This window comes from Aegilops tauschii, chromosome 2, assembly GCF_002575655.3.
Source record: "Aegilops tauschii subsp. strangulata cultivar AL8/78 chromosome 2, Aet v6.0, whole genome shotgun sequence".
NCBI lineage: Eukaryota > Viridiplantae > Streptophyta > Magnoliopsida > Poales > Poaceae > Aegilops > Aegilops tauschii.
Window position 1 is genome coordinate 380514944 of NC_053036.3, and position 17934 is coordinate 380532877.

A 17934-nucleotide genomic window follows, 5' to 3' on the forward strand; every position below is an offset into this window, starting at 1 on the left:
CATTTGTGCTAACATAAGTAATTCTGGAGTTAACCTATAGGAAACTAAGCATATTAGAGATAACTTAGCATATTAGAGCCAACTTAGGTAAAATGGAGCCAACCTAGCTAATTATGCCATCTTTGAGTGAACTAAGCATATTAGAGCCAACTTATAGCTAACTTATGACCTAGAAGAAGAAGAAGAAGATTGTAAGCTTATTATGTAAACTTGGTCATTTTGTGCTAACATAAGTAATTTTGGAGCTAACCTATAGGAAACTAAGCATAGTAGAGATAACTTAGCATATTAGAGCTAACATATGTAACTAAGCATATTAGAGCCAACATAGGTAACTAAGCATATTAGAGCTAACTATATATAGATCATTTTGGAGATCTGACATACCTGACATAGTTCAGTTCTCATTGTTCTTCTCCTTCTCCTTCCTCAGCCTGATGCGCCAAGAGCGGCGAGGCGGTGGAGGCAGTGGGATGTAGTATTCTACCATAATTGGCGTGGTCATGTCGCCCAACTATGGGATCGCCGGCGCCACCACCGGCGCGAGGTCATTGTCAGGCACCACCACCATCGCGAGGCCATCTTCAGGCAGGACAGGCATGACCATCGCTAGGTCAACCTTAGCCACCACCATCTCTTGCCCATGGTGCGCCACCACCATCTCCTGCCCTTGGTTGGCCACCACCATCGGTAGGTCATCCTCAGCCTGATGCCCACTCTGCTCCTCTTCTTCCCCGCTCCAGTCCGGATCATCCTCCTTGTTGTCTTTGCTGCAGCCCGAATCGCTGCTGCTTTTGCTACAACTAGAATCGCTGTTGCTTTTGCTACAGCCAGAATCGCTGCTGCTTTGGCTGTAGCCAGTGTCGCTGCTGCTGCTCCCATTGCCTGTCCAAATGCAACAATTAATGACCGTTAACAATCGATGCGAGACAAAGCCAAATGTAGAGGAATAAGAAGAGGCAGAACGTACCGGCATCATCGTCGTCAGCGTAGCGCATGCGACACATAGTCGCGTTGAACACCTTCATGATGAGCATGGTGGCGTCGTCATCGTACCTGAAGAGAAGGAAGTACCCCAGCCGCAGGTCGTAGGCACGGTAGAACTTCTCCCAGCCACGACACAGGTACATGTGGCCCTCCTTGATCACCAACTCCACATCCCACAGCCTGCGAAACCCGCTGCTGGCCTGTCGCAGCTTCACATTATTTGGCGGATCTTCACCCAGCATGTTCATAAAAGTGTCAGGCAGCCTCTGCAGTTTGGGACAAGGAGTGATCTAGCAAACAACAGAGTTATCATAATGAGATGGGTGAAGGGGAGATCTCTCCGTTTATATACCTGCCTCTTGGAGGAAGTCCCAAGTATGATACTGAAGAACTCGAAAGCATCCAACTCGTACTTTGGTGTGGCAGAGCGGAGCCTGCGGTGACGGCCTCCCCCCGTCTCTAATAAGCAGCAGAAGAGACCAATTAGTATCTAGCTAGAAGCATATCTATAAACATAGAGCCAAGTTTCTAGACATGAAAGAAAACTAAGAAAAAAAGCAATGCACTTGTGCTCAACAACATCAACAACACTTAGTTAATTTGGTAGGTTAGTTGGCAATGGCAATTGGCACCCTTCAAAACTAGGGATTTCTTTAGACGCGAAAGAAAACTGAAAATGTTGAAAAAAAGAGCATAGTAATCTAAAAATAGAGGAAAATACACTTCTTCTTTCTCCTCTTTATCTTCTTCTTTTTTTCATCTTTCATCTTTCTTCTTAACCAAAACTAAACCTAAAGTTCCTTCTAGTGTGATCACATTGGAATACTTGTGGCAACAAATCATAGTTGCACCATATTTTAGGTGGCTCTAGGTGCCACACACCAAGCAAACAAACAAACCTCAAATCAGAAACTAAGGGTGTAGTGTCGTAAAATCAATTTACTTTGTATGCAAATCAGAATGTATAGTTTGCCTTTCCGCAAAAAAGAAAAGGAAAAGACGGGTATAGTTTGCCTCTTATGACATATTCCATAAGCAATATGCATGCCTTGTTGTTTTCTCAAATTAAACTAATTCGAGTGTTGTTGATTGATGAATTTGAATATATGCAAAGGAATTTGAGGAAAGCTTTTGCTCTTCTCACTATTAGTTTCATAATCTTTTATACAACCCCTTCAAGGAGTCCGTGGATAACTTTCGTTTACAGTTCACTAGATATGTGTATTACATTTTCTATTGGAAATGCATTTGAATTCATTTATCACAAATACTAATTCTAAAGTTTAACTCTGATGATACGGTTGCCACGTACCTACCAAGACATGCCAATTTTTTTCTTGTATATAAAAGAACTTGTGCACTAATGTTTACTTCACTGAAAGATTTTTCACTTTGAAGGGAAATAGTTTTTGTTCCATCATCTATTAATAATATAACAATAATAATTCATTATATGCCAATGAGTTGAGAATCTGGCACTACATTATTTAAATGACACATAAAAAGCATAATGTACAAAAAAATTGATCATGCATAACTAAACACTGTGGATCAATAATAGTATAGAAGATGATCTAACTAATAAGACTACTAGTGAGAATTGAGATTATACACAATTATAGTAGAGAAGATGCTATCTATGCTCTAAACCTAAACTAAACCAAACCTAAAATAAACCTAAACTAAACTTAAAATACAAAAACAAAAACAGAAGAAAAAAACAAGAGGTCTCACCAGGTGGAGGAGGGGGCACCGGAGGGGTGGGGCGGCCGCGGTGGTGGAGGAGAGGGGCGCCGGGGCGGCCGGGTGGAGGAGGGGACGCCGGAGTGGCGGGGAGGCCGCGGTGGTGGAGCAGAGGGGCGCCGGGGCCGCCGGGTGGAGGAGGGAGCGCCGGAGCGGCGGGGCGGCCGCGGTGGTGGAGCAGAGGGGTGCCGGGGCCGACGGGGTGGTGGAGGGGGTGGCGCGGCGACGTGGGTGGCGTGTGGCAGCGGCGGCTCGGGCACGGGCGGCGTGGCGCGACGACGGGCATGGCGCGGGGCGGGGAAGGGGGTCACCGGGGCTGCTGGGGCGGCGCGGCGACGGGGGTGGCGCGGGGCGGCGGCGGCACGGGGGCGGGATGGTGCGGGGCGGCGGCGGCTCGGGCGCAGGCAGAGAGAGAGGGGACAGATGTGGGGCGCGAGCGGGCGTCGATATGGATTTTAGTTAGGGCACGGTTCTTTGCCGTCCGCCTGCAGACGACAAAGATCCTAGCTAACGGGCGTTAGCTTGGCCACTTTCTTTGCCGTCTGCTAGCGGACGGCAAAGACAGTGTCCGTTAGGTGGTTCTCGGTAGTGGGCCACCCTCATTCTTTGCCGTCGGCCAGCGGACAACAAAGATTCTTTGCCGTCCGCCAGCAGACGGCAAAGAATTGGCTGATGGCAAAGACATTCTTTGCCATCAGCCAGTTCTTTGCCGTCCGTTTTTTTCAAGCTGACGGCAAAGACCTTCTTTGCCGTCCGCCAGCAGACGGCAAAGAACAGGCAGACGGCAAATAAGCAAATTCCAGTAGTGTACTAATACGCTCCTAAGTGGGAAACCGTTTAGGTTATGATCGGTGTGAACATGTTTGCAATTAAATATAGTGTGGTAGTAGTAGTAATTTGGAATGTGACGAGACGCGCTCAAAATTTATTGACGGTTCTAGTTTCGAAGTGCGACACTATTCCCGGATGGCGTAACATGGGCACGTATTCTCGGCCGTGGTGTAGCATATGCCATGGTACTAGTTCTTTTTCTACTGTTGTGTACGTGCAAAAACTGGCACCGTCGGATACATATCTTACGCTTGGCGTTCAACATGAATTGCCTCGTGGCAAGCTATAGACTAGTCTTTTTTCAGGCGCATTACACCTATCTCTCGGGACTTCTCGCAGGCACCATCACTGCTCCCTAGGTCGATGCCACCCACATACACTTGTACTCTGAGTTTAGTACGTTATACAGGAAGAGAAGAGGTGCACGCACGCACTCATCCTCTCTCACACACGCATCTGCAGCTACGAATTGTAGTGTTCTCAACCATCTGATTGGCTCTATCATAGGTTTCACGTTGCTCCTTTGCCTTGAGATTGATAAGTTTAAAACGCGGAGGCTAAGATGGAGGCGCGAGGTTTTGGTTAATGTGCGGGCCGCACATGGCACCAACACGACACGAGCTTCGTCTGCCTGGTGCGCATGCAGTTGGGTGAGTTGTCCAAGTATAGACACAACCTGGCCCTCGTTGGTATCCGCGCCTCGACTTTGGCTGGTCATAGTGGAGAGTAACATAGACTAGTTAGTAGTCTATGTTACTAGTACCTTCATAGTGGGTAGTGTCATATATGTGATAACATAGTACTACATGTCTTCATTTATTCCTTTGTAGACTTATTTTGCATTGGAAAGCGCTATGTGATGGTAACATATGAGGCTAGTCATAGTGGGAGTAACTTAACTACTCCCTCCGTCCTAGGTGTGTAAGTCACCTTACGAAAACGAAATAAACCCAAAACACTTAGGCACGGTAATTAACTCCCTTCTCGTTTCTTGTTTCATGACGTATCAACCAATAAGAGATGTGGGCCGTGCATGCTTTTAATGACTTGAGACTAACAAACATGACATGCAGTGGTTAGTTCATTGCATGCAATGCTATTAATTAGCAAAAAGACATTAAGTTCTCTCGTTTTTCCCTCCGCCTTGGTCGCGGTGCACAACCTAAGATGACTTAACATAGCGCACTTCGAGAAAATTCTGCTTATGTGGCAAGTAATTAATAAGAGGTGGTGTCGAAGTAATTGCTGCATCGCCACCAAAGCCCACCATCTCTTAAGCTAAAGTAGACCGAGCTAACCCCTATATTAGCATATTACTAACAGAAACAGAAGGCACTGTAGAATCATTTAGGACGTGAGCTTGTCAATCTGAATGTGGTGGGACACCAGCTTAGCCCCGGCCAGCAGCCACTACAAGAAATATGTCAACTAGTGACCTTCTATCAGTGACCCTAGAAGAATTGGTCATAGATCTATGACCATTTCAGACCAATTGGTCAAAACCTGTTCGGGGGGCTCCAAACCCTAAACTATAACGACCATTTTGGTCAGAAAGGTCGTCATTTCCTTACACGAAATGGTCATAAAGCATATAGCACTGGTCCGCTGCCTTATTTCTAGCTGATCACGACCAATATAGATGGTCATAACCTTGTAAATTGTGGTGGGTTGCTATGACTAGGCGCCACCTCATCAGTTTTGCCTATGTGTCATGTCCATGTGGCAATTTTTGCCCCAGGTTGTGAAGCAACCTATATTTCTGTCATTCCCAAAATTCCCAAAATAATCTCATAAATTCTTTGGGTCATATCTTTGTCAAATATGTAAAAAAAACCTTCCTTGCCTAGTTCAAAAATAATTCAACAATATTCATTTTCCTATTCTGTTCAGAACAACACTTTGTGAAGGAAGTACCACTTTGGCATGTCCAAATGGTATCCATTTTCGACGGTGCTTTCCTATGCCCAAATAACCATCCTCCACCAAATGCCAGCTCAATCCATTCATTATTTTGAGCCCAGCTTCAACATACGTATTTATGTCCAGTGTGGTACTTTGCAAAGCAAGTACCACCTAGGCTCCTCCTTTTGAGCTGAAAATTTGTGAAGACGGTCTTCTTAGTAACTGATCATCCTCAGCCAAAACTCACGCCCATTAGCCATGTATATTTCCCGTACCGCTAATCAAACACTTGGCTGCTAATTCATGTTTGAGCATCGATCGGTCTCCTCGTGAGAATCTTATGTTATAATTTTATTCCTAGCACCTACCTGGGGAGTGCCCAACCCACTAGACATTCCTAGGCCGCCCAGAACACATGGCAACGCCACGGTCACGCGGTGACCACGCGGCGGGCATGCGAGTTTACGCGCTCTAGAGTTGGGGCCCTCGGCCACCGCCCAAACCTTGACGTATCGCCACCAAACCATGTATTTATGATTAAATAGGTACTTATGTAACTAGAAATTATTTTTGGAAAAAAGAAATAGCAAACTATGAGGCAGCTGCAGTTCAAATTTGACCCGCTTCCACCTGAATCTGCGGAAATTTGTCTTTTTCACGCTAGGTGGATCAAAACTTTTTACACCCAACCATTTTGTCAATTGTGCATTAAATATGTCCTAGTATTTTAGAAAATTGATTTGGTCCAATTTTGCAACAATTATTTGGGAGGTCCTTCACAAAAAACCTCCTTTTGGGCACTCGAAGAATGGAAAATGGTTTTTTCGTCCAAAGAAAATGAAAAATTCCTTAGGCAACATTGTTTGCCATTCCAATATGCACCCTTGTGCACAATATGAGATCATTTGAACAAACTATGCCATGAATGTGACCATAAGATTGATCATCTGGCTTGAAAGCCATTGATCTCCACACATGATAGCTCGTTTCTGAGAACACTTTTTTAAAATAATTGCTGTATTAAAAGTTTGTTATTTTTCCTGGGAACTTGGCCACATATAATGACACAATGCGAAGGTTTCCCAATTTTTTGATTTTTTTTGAATTTTTGATGCCCGTTTCCAAATGCGGTCAAAATGGCGGGAATGACCGTTCCTAGCTAGTGGTTGAATCTTGGAAAACCTTTGGTGTTTATCTGATTAAATAGATACTTTTGTACCTAGAAATGAATTTTGGAAAAAATAAATAGCAAACTATGAGGCAGCCACAGTTCAAATTTAACCCGTTTTTAGCTGAATCGGTGGAAATTTGTCTTTTTCACTAGAGGTGGATAAAAGCTTTGGACACCCAACCATTTTGTCAATTGTGCATTAAATATGGCCTAGTATTTTATAAAAATGATTTGGTACAAATTTGCAACAAATATATGGTAGGTCCTTCACAAAAAAACTCATTTCGGGCACTCAAAAAAATGGAAAATGAATTTTTCGTCCAAAGAAAATGAAAAATTCCTTAGGAAACATTGTTTGCCATTCCAAGATGCCCCTTTGTGCACGATATGAGACCATTTGAACAAACTATGTCATGAATGTGGCCATAAGATTGATCATTTGGCTTGAAAGCCATGAATCTTCACACATGATAGCTCATTTATGAGAACACTTTTTTAAAAGAATTGCCATATTACAAGTTTATAATTTTTTCTAATAACTTGGTCACATATAATGACACAATGCGAAGGTTTTCCAATTTTTTGATTTTTTTTGAATTTTTTATGCCCATTTCAAAATGCGGTCAAAACGGCAGGCATGACCGTTCCTATCTAGTGGTTGAATCTTGGATTTTTTTGGTGTTTCTCTGATTAAATAGATACTTTTGTACCTAAAATGATATTTTGAAAAAATAAAGAGGAAACTATGAGGCAGCTGCAGTTCAAATTTGACCCGCTTCCAGCTGAACCGACAGAAATTTGTCTTTTTCACGAGAGGTGGATGAAAACTTTTGACACCCAACCATTTGGTCAATTGTGTATTAAATATGTCCTAATATTTTAGAAAATTTATTTGGTGCAATTTTGCAACAATTATTTGGTAGGTTCTTCAAAAAAACATTTTTGCCACTCGAAAAATGATTAAAAAATAGCTAGAAATATGAAAAATGCATACAAATTGGTCCTAATCCATAAAATGTTGTCTAACTCTAGTGAAAATTTGTGTGGTGCCCTTTTGCAAAATATTTTTGATAGCTACTTCACAAAATCCCTCTATTTTTAGTACTTGAAAACTATTTTACATCACTGATTTTCTGAACCAATCATAACTCTGTCCACGGATCGATGACATGGCGCCCATCCATCCATCCATCTCTCCATCCCACATCCATCCATCCATCCATCTATCTATAGAAAAAAGAAAAAAAAAGAAAAGAAAAAGAGATACCCCCCACCCGCAGCCCAAAACCTAGCTCAGATCGACCCCTCCCCCCGTCGCCCCCTTCCTCCCTCGTCCCCATCTCCTCGCCGCCCCCCTTCCCGACCTAGATTTCTCCTCCGCCGCCCCTCCCTTCCACCACCCAGTCACCCCCTCAGCAGATCAAGCGAGCTGCCCAACCTCACCGGCCTCCTCTGTCTCTTCCGGTCAGATCCGACGGGCACATCTTCCTGCAGCCACGAGCGACCACCCCGGCCTCCACTCCACCGCCGGCATCCTTTCCCCTCCCTCTCCATAGATCTTTTTGAGTAGCCAACTCGAGGGCGGCGCCGCCACCAGCGGGAGGGGGAGGGCGCCGCCACCAGCCGCGGCGGAGAGGTGGAGCCCCGGCACCCCCGACGGCTTTGCCGTCCCCAGGAGCCACTTCACCCCGCGCTTGAGCGCCAGCTGCTGCTCCTACCGCGTCACCCTGCCAATGAGCAGCGGTGGATGCTCCCGGCCGCCGAGGGCGCCGCCGGCGGCGGATTCCCCATACGTGAGGGCGAAGCAGGCGCAGGTAACACAACCGCTGCCATCAGGCGATCCCTTCCCCTTCAGGTTCCGAAACCCGGCGCCGTGCTATCTCGTCGTTCGGGCCATTCTCCGTCAGGTAGGGTTTCGGGGTGCCTAATTAGATGCAACTGATAGATATGGTAGATCGACTTGCTGTGCTGCACTTCGTGTTCCTGATTGTTTGTATAAACTCGTCTCAGGATGATCCTGTTAGTTGAATTGAGCATTGTAATGGTATTCTGCACTTACCAAATCAATAATGTTCCTCAGTGTGTTAAATCAAGCCTTGCAGAGCTGTTGCGAGACACATCTTGCATACAGATGACGCTGGTGCTGTTGTGCTTGTGCCTGTGCTGTTCTGTTGATCTGTGCGGGTTTCAAGTGTTAGGCTCGATTTCTTGTTGGTAGATTGTGTGGCGTGGTAGCTTGCTTGCTTCGATATGGAGCAATGGCGAGTCTTCCGTAGATCATGGCTTGCTGCTGGTTTTGGTGGATCTAAAGTGTGCGGCCGTTTCTATTGGAGGAATTTTGTGTCTTTCCTTTCGAGTGATCCAGGAAAGCTAGTTGGTTAATCGGTGAAATATTTCATCTTGCTAATAATGATCACCTTGCTTTGCTCAGCTGGTCATTTGAAGATATGTATATGACATGCCCATGGGCATCATGTTTTGGGCTTTATTTATAAATTTCTTTGACTATGTAGTGTAGATAAATAAATACTCTTAGCAGACTAGATTTGAGGTGTTCTAGTTTATTTGGTAGACGAAATTCAGTTTAGATTCTGAATTTGTTGAATATTTGACAATTCCTTCATTCTCAAGTGCAATAGATCCTTTGTGGTAGTTAGAATTCATATTATTGTGATGTTTACTCCTGTTTAAGTTTTTCATTCTCATTGTTCTGACCGGTTACCATTTTGGTTTGCAGAAAGGTACCAAGAGGGTGCATTTCGTCAGGAACTTGATCAGGGAGGTCGCTGGGTTTGCTCCGTATGAGAAGCGTATCACTGAGCTTCTCAAGGTTGGCAAGGACAAGCGTGCCCTGAAGGTGGTGAAGCGAACATTGGGTACCCACAAGAGGGCGAAGAAGAAGAAGAGAGGAGATGTCCAGTGTCCTCAGGAAGATGAGGTGTGTAAAATTTGGGCAGTTCTGGAACTAACTAGGAGTTAGGACGCTATATTTTATTAAAAATGAGTTGTTGTGAACTAGTATCAGTTGCAAAATGTGTTACATATTGACCCGGAGGTCGGGATCATGACTCGTAGAGGCATTAAAAGTAATAATATGCATACTTGTTTCAAGGATTAGGTAAAGTTTTCATGATACATTACATTCATTCTTAGTATGGAAGTTGAAGCAACCCCTAGTACTAAATTTTCTATGGCTCGCTTCCTTCACTGTGAAGATAGAGCGGGTGGAGAGTTTTGCCGTTGTGCGCGCAAGTGCTTTGATTAGTAAAAGATGTAACCATGCTCATTATATGCTATCTGATTCTGAGTCGATTTAGATTAATTATGATTTTGTTATTTTGCTTTATGATTTACTCAATCACTATTGTTTCATGATGATTATGCAGTAATGCTCCTCTTCTTCCTCGACCACCTGAACCACCACGCCGGCGGGCTCCTGAAGCATCAACTTCAGTAACGGTGACCATCCATTCCTCCATTCCTTGCTTGCAGCTAGCGTTTTAGTTCTCCTAGAGCTAGCTAGTTTAGTCTGCTACTGTTTGGGGGTGCTTTGGGTTTCAATTCACTGCAGCAGAAGCACCATTCTTTTGCCTTTTTCAGTTAGATGCCTTTGGATTGTTTGGCATTAGAACCTGTTCAAGGAGATTTGCTTTTGGTAGATGCAAAGTATAGATTAAGTATTCCTTAAAATTCACCACATGAGTATACTACTTAATAGCCAATAGTTTACTTAATTTCTTTGCACTACCTTGCTGTTTGACCGCTATTTTTATGGTTTGGATGTATATACGAGATGGTGGGCTGTTGGATGTGGATTGTGAGTACACGGCAAGACTGAGCATTATTTTATCAACTTGTTGTACACTTGCTCTGCTTGAGGCTACTATATAACTTGTGGCTTTTAACTTGATGTGCATAGCATGCAATTTTTTTACTGTATCACATTCACACTGTCTGAATCCTACTACCCATTTCTGTACAATATCAATAGTGCGTTTGGTTTGCATTGATCCTTAGCAGTTTGTGTCAAATGCAGGTGCTCTGCCTCTCCACGGGCTCGTTCACCATTCGTTCAACTTCAGAGCTCATCAGGTCTGTTCTTGCCCTGACCAAGTTGTTCAAGTATGTTAGGTTTGCAATAATATTTAGTATTGGTTTGGCTCTTGCAATGCATAGGCACAACAGGATATACTCCTATGTGCTACTAAATGTCACGGAGAAGAAACAAAGATGGCAAGTAAAAAGAAACTGTTTATAACTTGAACACTAGCTGAATCTACAGCAAAACTAATTTGTAAGACAAAACCTGGATTAGATCAACAAGTCCTTAGCATATCAAACGTGCCACTTTGGAAATGTCAGCCTGTAGCACATAATAGGTTATCTTATTGCTGCTGTGTCACTGTATCCTAGTAATTCTGCTGTGTCACTTTATCCCAGTAAAGCAAGATGCTTGTTATACTCATGTTCCTGATGATATTGGTGTACACTCAATTTGGCTATTTCTTCTAGTTCTGCTACTAGTTGCTGTGTACTCCTAGTGCTGTAGTTCCTGGGTAGTAATACGGAAATATTAATGCTCAAATATGATGATGTGGCCTGCAGCTGTGACGCCCGGATAATTAAGCTACAGTGAACCTCTGCTAATGATGCCACGTCACTTCCATTACTGTTGCTAATCTCACGTTAGTTCGAAAACGATTTAAATTCAAAGTCAAAATCAAGCAAACAATAAAAGTTTTCAAATATTAAAACTAAAATGTTCATCATGTGGCAAATAATCCCTAACTAGTTTTGGTGGTGGATCCAACCTTTTACAAAGTGTTTAAATGCCCTAAACTAATTAAAAAACAGCGTGTTGAGGATATAGATACTGGTGTAACCCGCCCAAGATGGGTCGGGTTACGTTGCGACAGCTCTTCATTCAGAAGCCTAAGGACAGGTTAAGGATGGCGGTTTAGTAATAGGTCTAAGGCCCAGAGGCGACTTAAGGCCCATAGTGGTAAACCGCCGTTGTGGCATGACTTGTAGTGTAAGGCAAGAATAGTTAAGAGTCCAAGCCGGACACAGTTTATGAGCCGGCCGGGACTCTGTGAGCTGCGGGGCGTTAACCTTTCTATATAAAGGGACGACCCGGCGGCGGTTCAGGACAAGTAAGATCAGATCGATAACTAGGCGCAGCGGTTTAGCTCCCTGGTCATCGAAACCCTAAGTAATCCAACCTCAACTGGAGTAGGCTTTTACCTTCACCGTAAGGGGACGAACCAGTATAATCCTCGTATCCTTTGTCCCGTTTAACCCCTTTAAGCTTCCTAGTTGCGATGGCTCCACGACTAAGTCCTTGCACGAGGACATCTGCCGTGACAATTCCACGACAGTTGGCGCCCACCATGGGGCCAGCGCATGGTGGATTTGAGTTCTTGAAGGGCAGCTTCGAAGGGCTCAAGGGATACGCTGTGGGCCGAATGACCAAGAGTCGTCGCGGCAAGCTCTACATTGATGATGCAGGCTGGGGCCCCGATGCCGGCTCAATTGAGTACGGGTACCGGGTCCCCTTCGGCGGAATCCACGTTTTCATTGGCAATATTGGTGAGCCGGGCCCTGAGCCGGAGATCTGCACTGACCCCGTCGAGACGGCTCAGCGTGCAAGACCCGCCCGGACTTTGCCGGCCTTGAAGCGTGCTTTCGTGGAATGCGTCCATGGAGAACTCTCTGAAGTTCTGGATCTAGCGAGGAGACGGCCACCCGCTCTGACGGTGAGTCGTCCACAGGTGAGACCGACTCGTTATATCAACTTCAAGATGGCAGGCTCAGGGGTTGTTCCGATGGCGACAGTATTCCGGACCCCTTTGAGCCACCGAGCCGGGTTGGGATCTTCATGGCCGGCACACAACCTGTCCAAAACTCCGCCGCTGGGGCAGGAGGCCCTGTGCACTCACCGGCTCAGGTGCTGATGGATCTCACGGACAAGATGACGGCCCTGTTAACCGCTACGGTCGCCCCAGCGGATCAAGCTCAACATGATGCGGAGGTGGCACAGTTAAAGCTGGATGTAGCGAGAGCCAAGGAAGATCTGGCAGTAGAAGGGATCAGGATGGCTGCAGAGCGGGCGGCTCTCGACGCCCAGACTCAGCTGATTCAGGCACAGTCTTTCCGGCTCACGATGGATCAGAACGCATCCAATGAGATCTTGAGAAGGAGGCATCAGAAGGCTCAATCTCGACTCCCTCCGGTTTACGATCCTCGAAACCTCTTCAACACGCCTGGTGCAGGGCCCAGTAACCCGCCAGAAATCACGGCACCCGGGGCTGGAACGCCGATTCAACCGCAAGTGATGGGGCCTCCCCGTGTGAACACTGCCCCACCTCAATACGTGCCTATACCATCGGGTCATTATGCCAACCCGTTGGAAAACATGATCGCCGCAGCGGCGCGACTGGCGGCTCTCCCAGTCGAGGGAGACTCTTCGACGGCGGTCGAAACCCGCCGGGTCAGAGAACTTCTTCAGACGGCCCTGGCGCAACAAGAGGCATATTCGTATAGTCGGGACAGGATTCATTCAACCCCTCGTCCAAACTAGAGCCCAAGTTATAGCAGACACATGGTATCAGCGACCGGCTCAAGCAACGTCCGGCGCCATGACTTGCCAGCTGGCCACGGCCCGGCACATAATGGAGCCTTTAACGCGGTAGACCAAGACAGAGCACGACAAGAGGCAGAGCAGGCGGCTCAGCTGACAGCATACCAGCCCCTCCCGGTTTATCCGACGGCTTCTATCGAGGCGGGCGTACCTACGAGGACCGGAGGTGTCCCTTGTCTGGTGCCGGCTCTCCGTAATGAACGTCTGCCCAAGGATTTCAAAGGACCTAGGAAGGTACCTAATTACACAGCTGATTTACAACCCGGAGCATGGATCGAGAGCTACGAGATGGCTATGGAGTTGCTGGAGGTCAGCGAAGCGGCAATGGCCAAATACTTCACCATGATGTTGTATGGGACTGCCCGCACTTGGTTGAAAGGACCACCGCCTAATTCTATCGGGTCATGGGCAGAGCTAAAAGCCCGGTTCATCCAAAACTTCAAAGATACATGTAGGCAATCTATGTCAATTGTGGATTTGACTAACTGCAAGCAGCAAGAGGGCGAGTCTACAACCCATTGGGTTCTCCGGGTCAAAGAGATAATACATTCGTCTGATAAGATGGATGCCGGCTCTGCAGTCTTAATGTTGGAGCAAAATTGTCGTTTTGCGCCCCTAAAGATGAAGCTTGGGCGGCTCAAGCGTGATTGCAATGATATGGGTACGCTGATGGCGGCTCTGGTCAAGTATGCCGACTCTAATAGTACCAAGGATCCCGCATCTGATGATGAAAGGACAGGGAAGGAAAGAAGAATGGCAACAGCAAGGGCCCTCAGCATAACCCGGTGAACAAGGGAGGTAACAAACGTAAGGCTGATGGCAGTATGGAGTTTGTGGCCAACACCAATGCGCAGGGTAACAAGCACCGACGTAAGGGGAGACCACCTCCCCGAGCCGGCGGGTCAGGCCCGACGCTTGAGCAATTGTTGAATGAGCCCTGTCCAAGGCATGGCTCTAGGGAGAAGTCGGCCACTCATCTATGGAAAGACTGCGCAATCATGAAAGCCTTCAAAAATTCCAACGCTTTTAATGGCAACAATGGGCAGGGCGGCGGCTCAGGCGCCGCCGGCTTTCATGGCCCGGGCGGCGGCTCTAATTCCAATTCTTAGAATTTTCAAGGAGGATTTAATCAACAATCTCGCCAGGGTAATCAGCAGCAGCAGAAGGGGGGATACCAGACCAAACCAAAGCAGCTCAATGGTGGACAGTATCATGTGTTTACTACCAGTCTGTGCAAGCGAGACCAGAAGCTTCATAAGAGGGCTGTAAATGCTGTTGAGCCGGCGGTTCCACGCTATTTAAGATGGTCTGAGCAGCCTATTGTATGGAGTAGGGAAGATCACCCTCCCCGGGTTGATAATCCAGGTCACCTGGCCTTGGTGGTGGCTCCTCAGGTTGGGGGGGTACAAATTCACTAAAGTGCTCATGGACGGAGGCAGTAGCATCAACATCCTCTATTATGAGACCTTCCGTCGTATGGGATTAACTGATAAAAACCTCAGCCAGTCCAACACTGTTTTCCATGGGGTGGTGCCCGGTAAGTCGGCATATCCGGTCGGTAAGATCGAGCTGGAAGTAGACTTTGGAGATGAGTACAACTACAGGGCGGAAAAACTGACTTTTGAGGTGGTTAAAATAAGAAGCCCGTACCATGCTTTATTTGGGCGGCCGGCTTACGCCAAGTTCATGGCACGGCCGTGTTACGTGTATTTGCAGCTCAAGATGCCGGGTCACAATGGCACCATTACGGTTCATGGCAGCCGAAAGGTAGCCTTGGAGTGTGAGGAAGGTGACGCTGCTTACGATGAATCTATTTGTGCAACAGAGGAGTTGAAGTTTTACAAGGATAATGTTGACCCGACAGATATAATGTCTTTGAAAAATCCAACCACGGAGCATGAGCCAGTAATGAAATTTAAGTCGGCCGATGAGACTAAACTTGTTGACTTTGTTCTAGGTGACTCATCTAAGTAGTTCAGCATCAGTGCCAATCTAGATCCGAAATAGGAAGGCGTGCTCATCGAGTTCATCCGTGAGAATAGGGACATCTTTGCATGGAAACCTTCTGACATGCCGGGTGTACCAAGAGAACTCGCTGAGCACACTCTCAATATTGATCCGAAATTTAAGCCAGTCAGGCAATTCCTCCGGCGGTTTAATGAGGAGAGGCGGAAAGCCATTGGTGAGGAGGTAGCCCGGCTCTTGGCGGCCGGGTTTATCGTTGAAGTCTTTCATCCAGAATGGTTAGCTAACCCGGTGCTCGTGCTCAAGAAGAATGGCACCTGGCGTATGTGTGTGGACTATACGGATTTAAACAAGGCTTGTCCGGCTGATCCTTTTGCTCTCCCCCATATTGATCAAATTATTGATGCTACGGCAGGTTGTGAGCGTTTGAGTTTTTTGGATGCGTAGTCTGGTTACCATCAGATCAAAATGGCTGTTAAGGACCAAGAGAAGACGGCGTTCATTACTCCCTTTGGAGCCTTCTGTTATGTGTCTATGCCTTTTGGGCTCAAGAGCGCGCAGGCGACTTACCAGCGTTGCGTGCAGAATTGTCTTCATAATCAGACTGGGCGCAACGTTCATGCCTATGTAGATGATATCGTGGTCAAATCCAGAGAGAAGGAGACCTTGATAGATGATCTGAGAGAGACCTTTGATAATCTCCGGGTCTACAAGATGATGCTTAACCCGGCCAAGTGTGTTTTTGGTGTTCCTGCAGGCAAGCTCTTGGGTTTTCTGGTTTCTCACAGAGGCATTGAAGCTAACCCGGAGAAGATCAAGGCAATCACCTCTCTGGCTAAGCCGGCGTGCATAAATGACGTCCAGCGTCTGGCAGGTCGCATTGCTGCTTTGAGTCGGTTTATAAGCCGGTTAGGTGAAAAGGCCATGCCACTATATCAGATGATGTAGAAAACCGATGACTTCGTTTGGAATGATGCTGCTAATGCCGCTTTTGAGGATTTGAAAAGATAGCTGGCTGAGCCGCTAGTCATTGCTGCTCCTATAGATAAGGAGCCCTTGTTGTTGTATGTAGCCGCTAACACACGAGCCGTCAGTGTGGCTGTGGTGGTAGAGCGTAAGGAGGCGAGTAAGGAACATCCGGTTCAGCGGCCGATTTACTACATCAGTGAAGTACTTATTGAGTCTAAGCAACGGTATCCACATTGGCAGAAGCTTGTTTATGGGGTGTTCATGGCAAGCCGGAAGCTTAAGCATTATTTCCAAGGCCACCCTATCACTGTGGTTAGTTCTGCTCCCCTAGGAGATATCATCCAAAACAGAGAAGCCACAGGAAGAGTTGCTAAGTGGGCCATAGAACTCGGGCCTCATGGTCTAAAGTACGTGCCACGCACTGCTATCAAATCTCAAGCATTGGTGGATTTCATCAACGATTGGATAGAGCTGCAGGTGCCTGAAGAGAAACCGGATAATACATACTGGACTATTCACTTCGACGGATCCAGGCAATTGGAGGGCTCGGGGGCTGGAGTTGTGTTAGCTTCCCCTTGAGGTGACAAGTTTTGTTATGTACTACGGTTGATGTTTCCCTGTACTAACAATGCAGCTGAGTACGAGGCCTTGCTCCATGGTCTTCGGATGGCTAATGAGATGAGCTTAAGCCGGGTAAGGTGCTTTGGCGACTCAGATTTGGTGGCCCAACAAGTGTCAGGCAAGTGGGATTCCAAGGACCCCCTCATGGCGGCTTATCGCCGCGAAGTTGATGCCATTGCTGGACATTTTCAGGGTTACCAAGTAGAGCACATCGATCGCAGAAAGAACGAGGCGGCTGATGCATTAAGCCGGTTAGGCTCTCAGCGAAAGCCGGTGCCGCCTAATACTTTCTTGGATACTCTACATAACCCTTCTGTCAAGTTACCTACAGAGGAAGACTTGGCTGTTCCTGACCCAGAAGCACAGTTGGTGGCGGCTCTCCACGTTATCCCAGATTGGACAGTGCCATACTTGGCTTACATGACCCGGGGAGAATTGCCTGAGGATGAAACTTTGGCCAGACAAACAACCCGGCAGTCTAAGTCAATGATAATTGTCAATGGCGAGCTGCATCATCGCAATGTCACTGGAGCTTTTCAGCGTTGTGTTTCCTCTGAGGAAGGTCAAGAAATTTTACGTGAGATTCACGAGGGGGATTGTGGCTATCATGCCGACTCAAAATCCCTTGTGGCCAAGGCTTTTCATCATGGTTTTTATTGGCTGACGGCTCATGCTGATGCAGAGGACTTGGTCACTAAATGTGACGGTTGTCAGAAGTTCTCAAGACGGGCTCACGTGCCGGCTCAAGAGTTGAGGATGATTCCAATCACTTGGCCGTTTGCAGTCTGGGGGCTTGATATGGTTGGGCCTTTCAAAAGGTCCAAAGATAAGAAGACCCACCTTTTGGTGGCGGTTGACAAGTTTACGAAGTGGGTTGAGGTAGAGCCAGTTAGTAAGTGTGACGCAGCCACGGCGGTTCAGTTCATGAAAAAGGTGATACTTCGCTTTGGTTTTCCACACAACATTATAACTGACAATGGTACCAATCTATCTAAAGGCGCCATGGCGGATTTTGGCAACGAGAGCATATTCGGCTTGATGTTTCATCACTGGCTCACCCTCAATCCAATGGTCAAGCTGAGAGAGCCAATCTAGAAATCTTGAA

The 17934-nt window shown here is 46.6% G+C and overlaps 1 protein-coding gene across 1 annotated transcript; it reads left to right on the plus strand.

Annotated features, from left to right (window-relative positions):
* The first annotated feature begins 7924 nt into the window (after positions 1–7924).
* LOC109753180 (large ribosomal subunit protein eL36-like) lies at positions 7925–10932 on the plus strand. Its single transcript, XM_073507163.1, has 4 exons — positions 7925–8448; positions 9372–9572; positions 10671–10756; positions 10917–10932. The coding sequence occupies exons 1-4, from the start codon at positions 8368–8370 to the stop codon at positions 10930–10932; spliced, it is 384 nt and encodes a 127-aa protein (XP_073363264.1). The 5' UTR covers positions 7925–8367.
* Positions 10933–17934: the final 7002 nt, after the last annotated feature.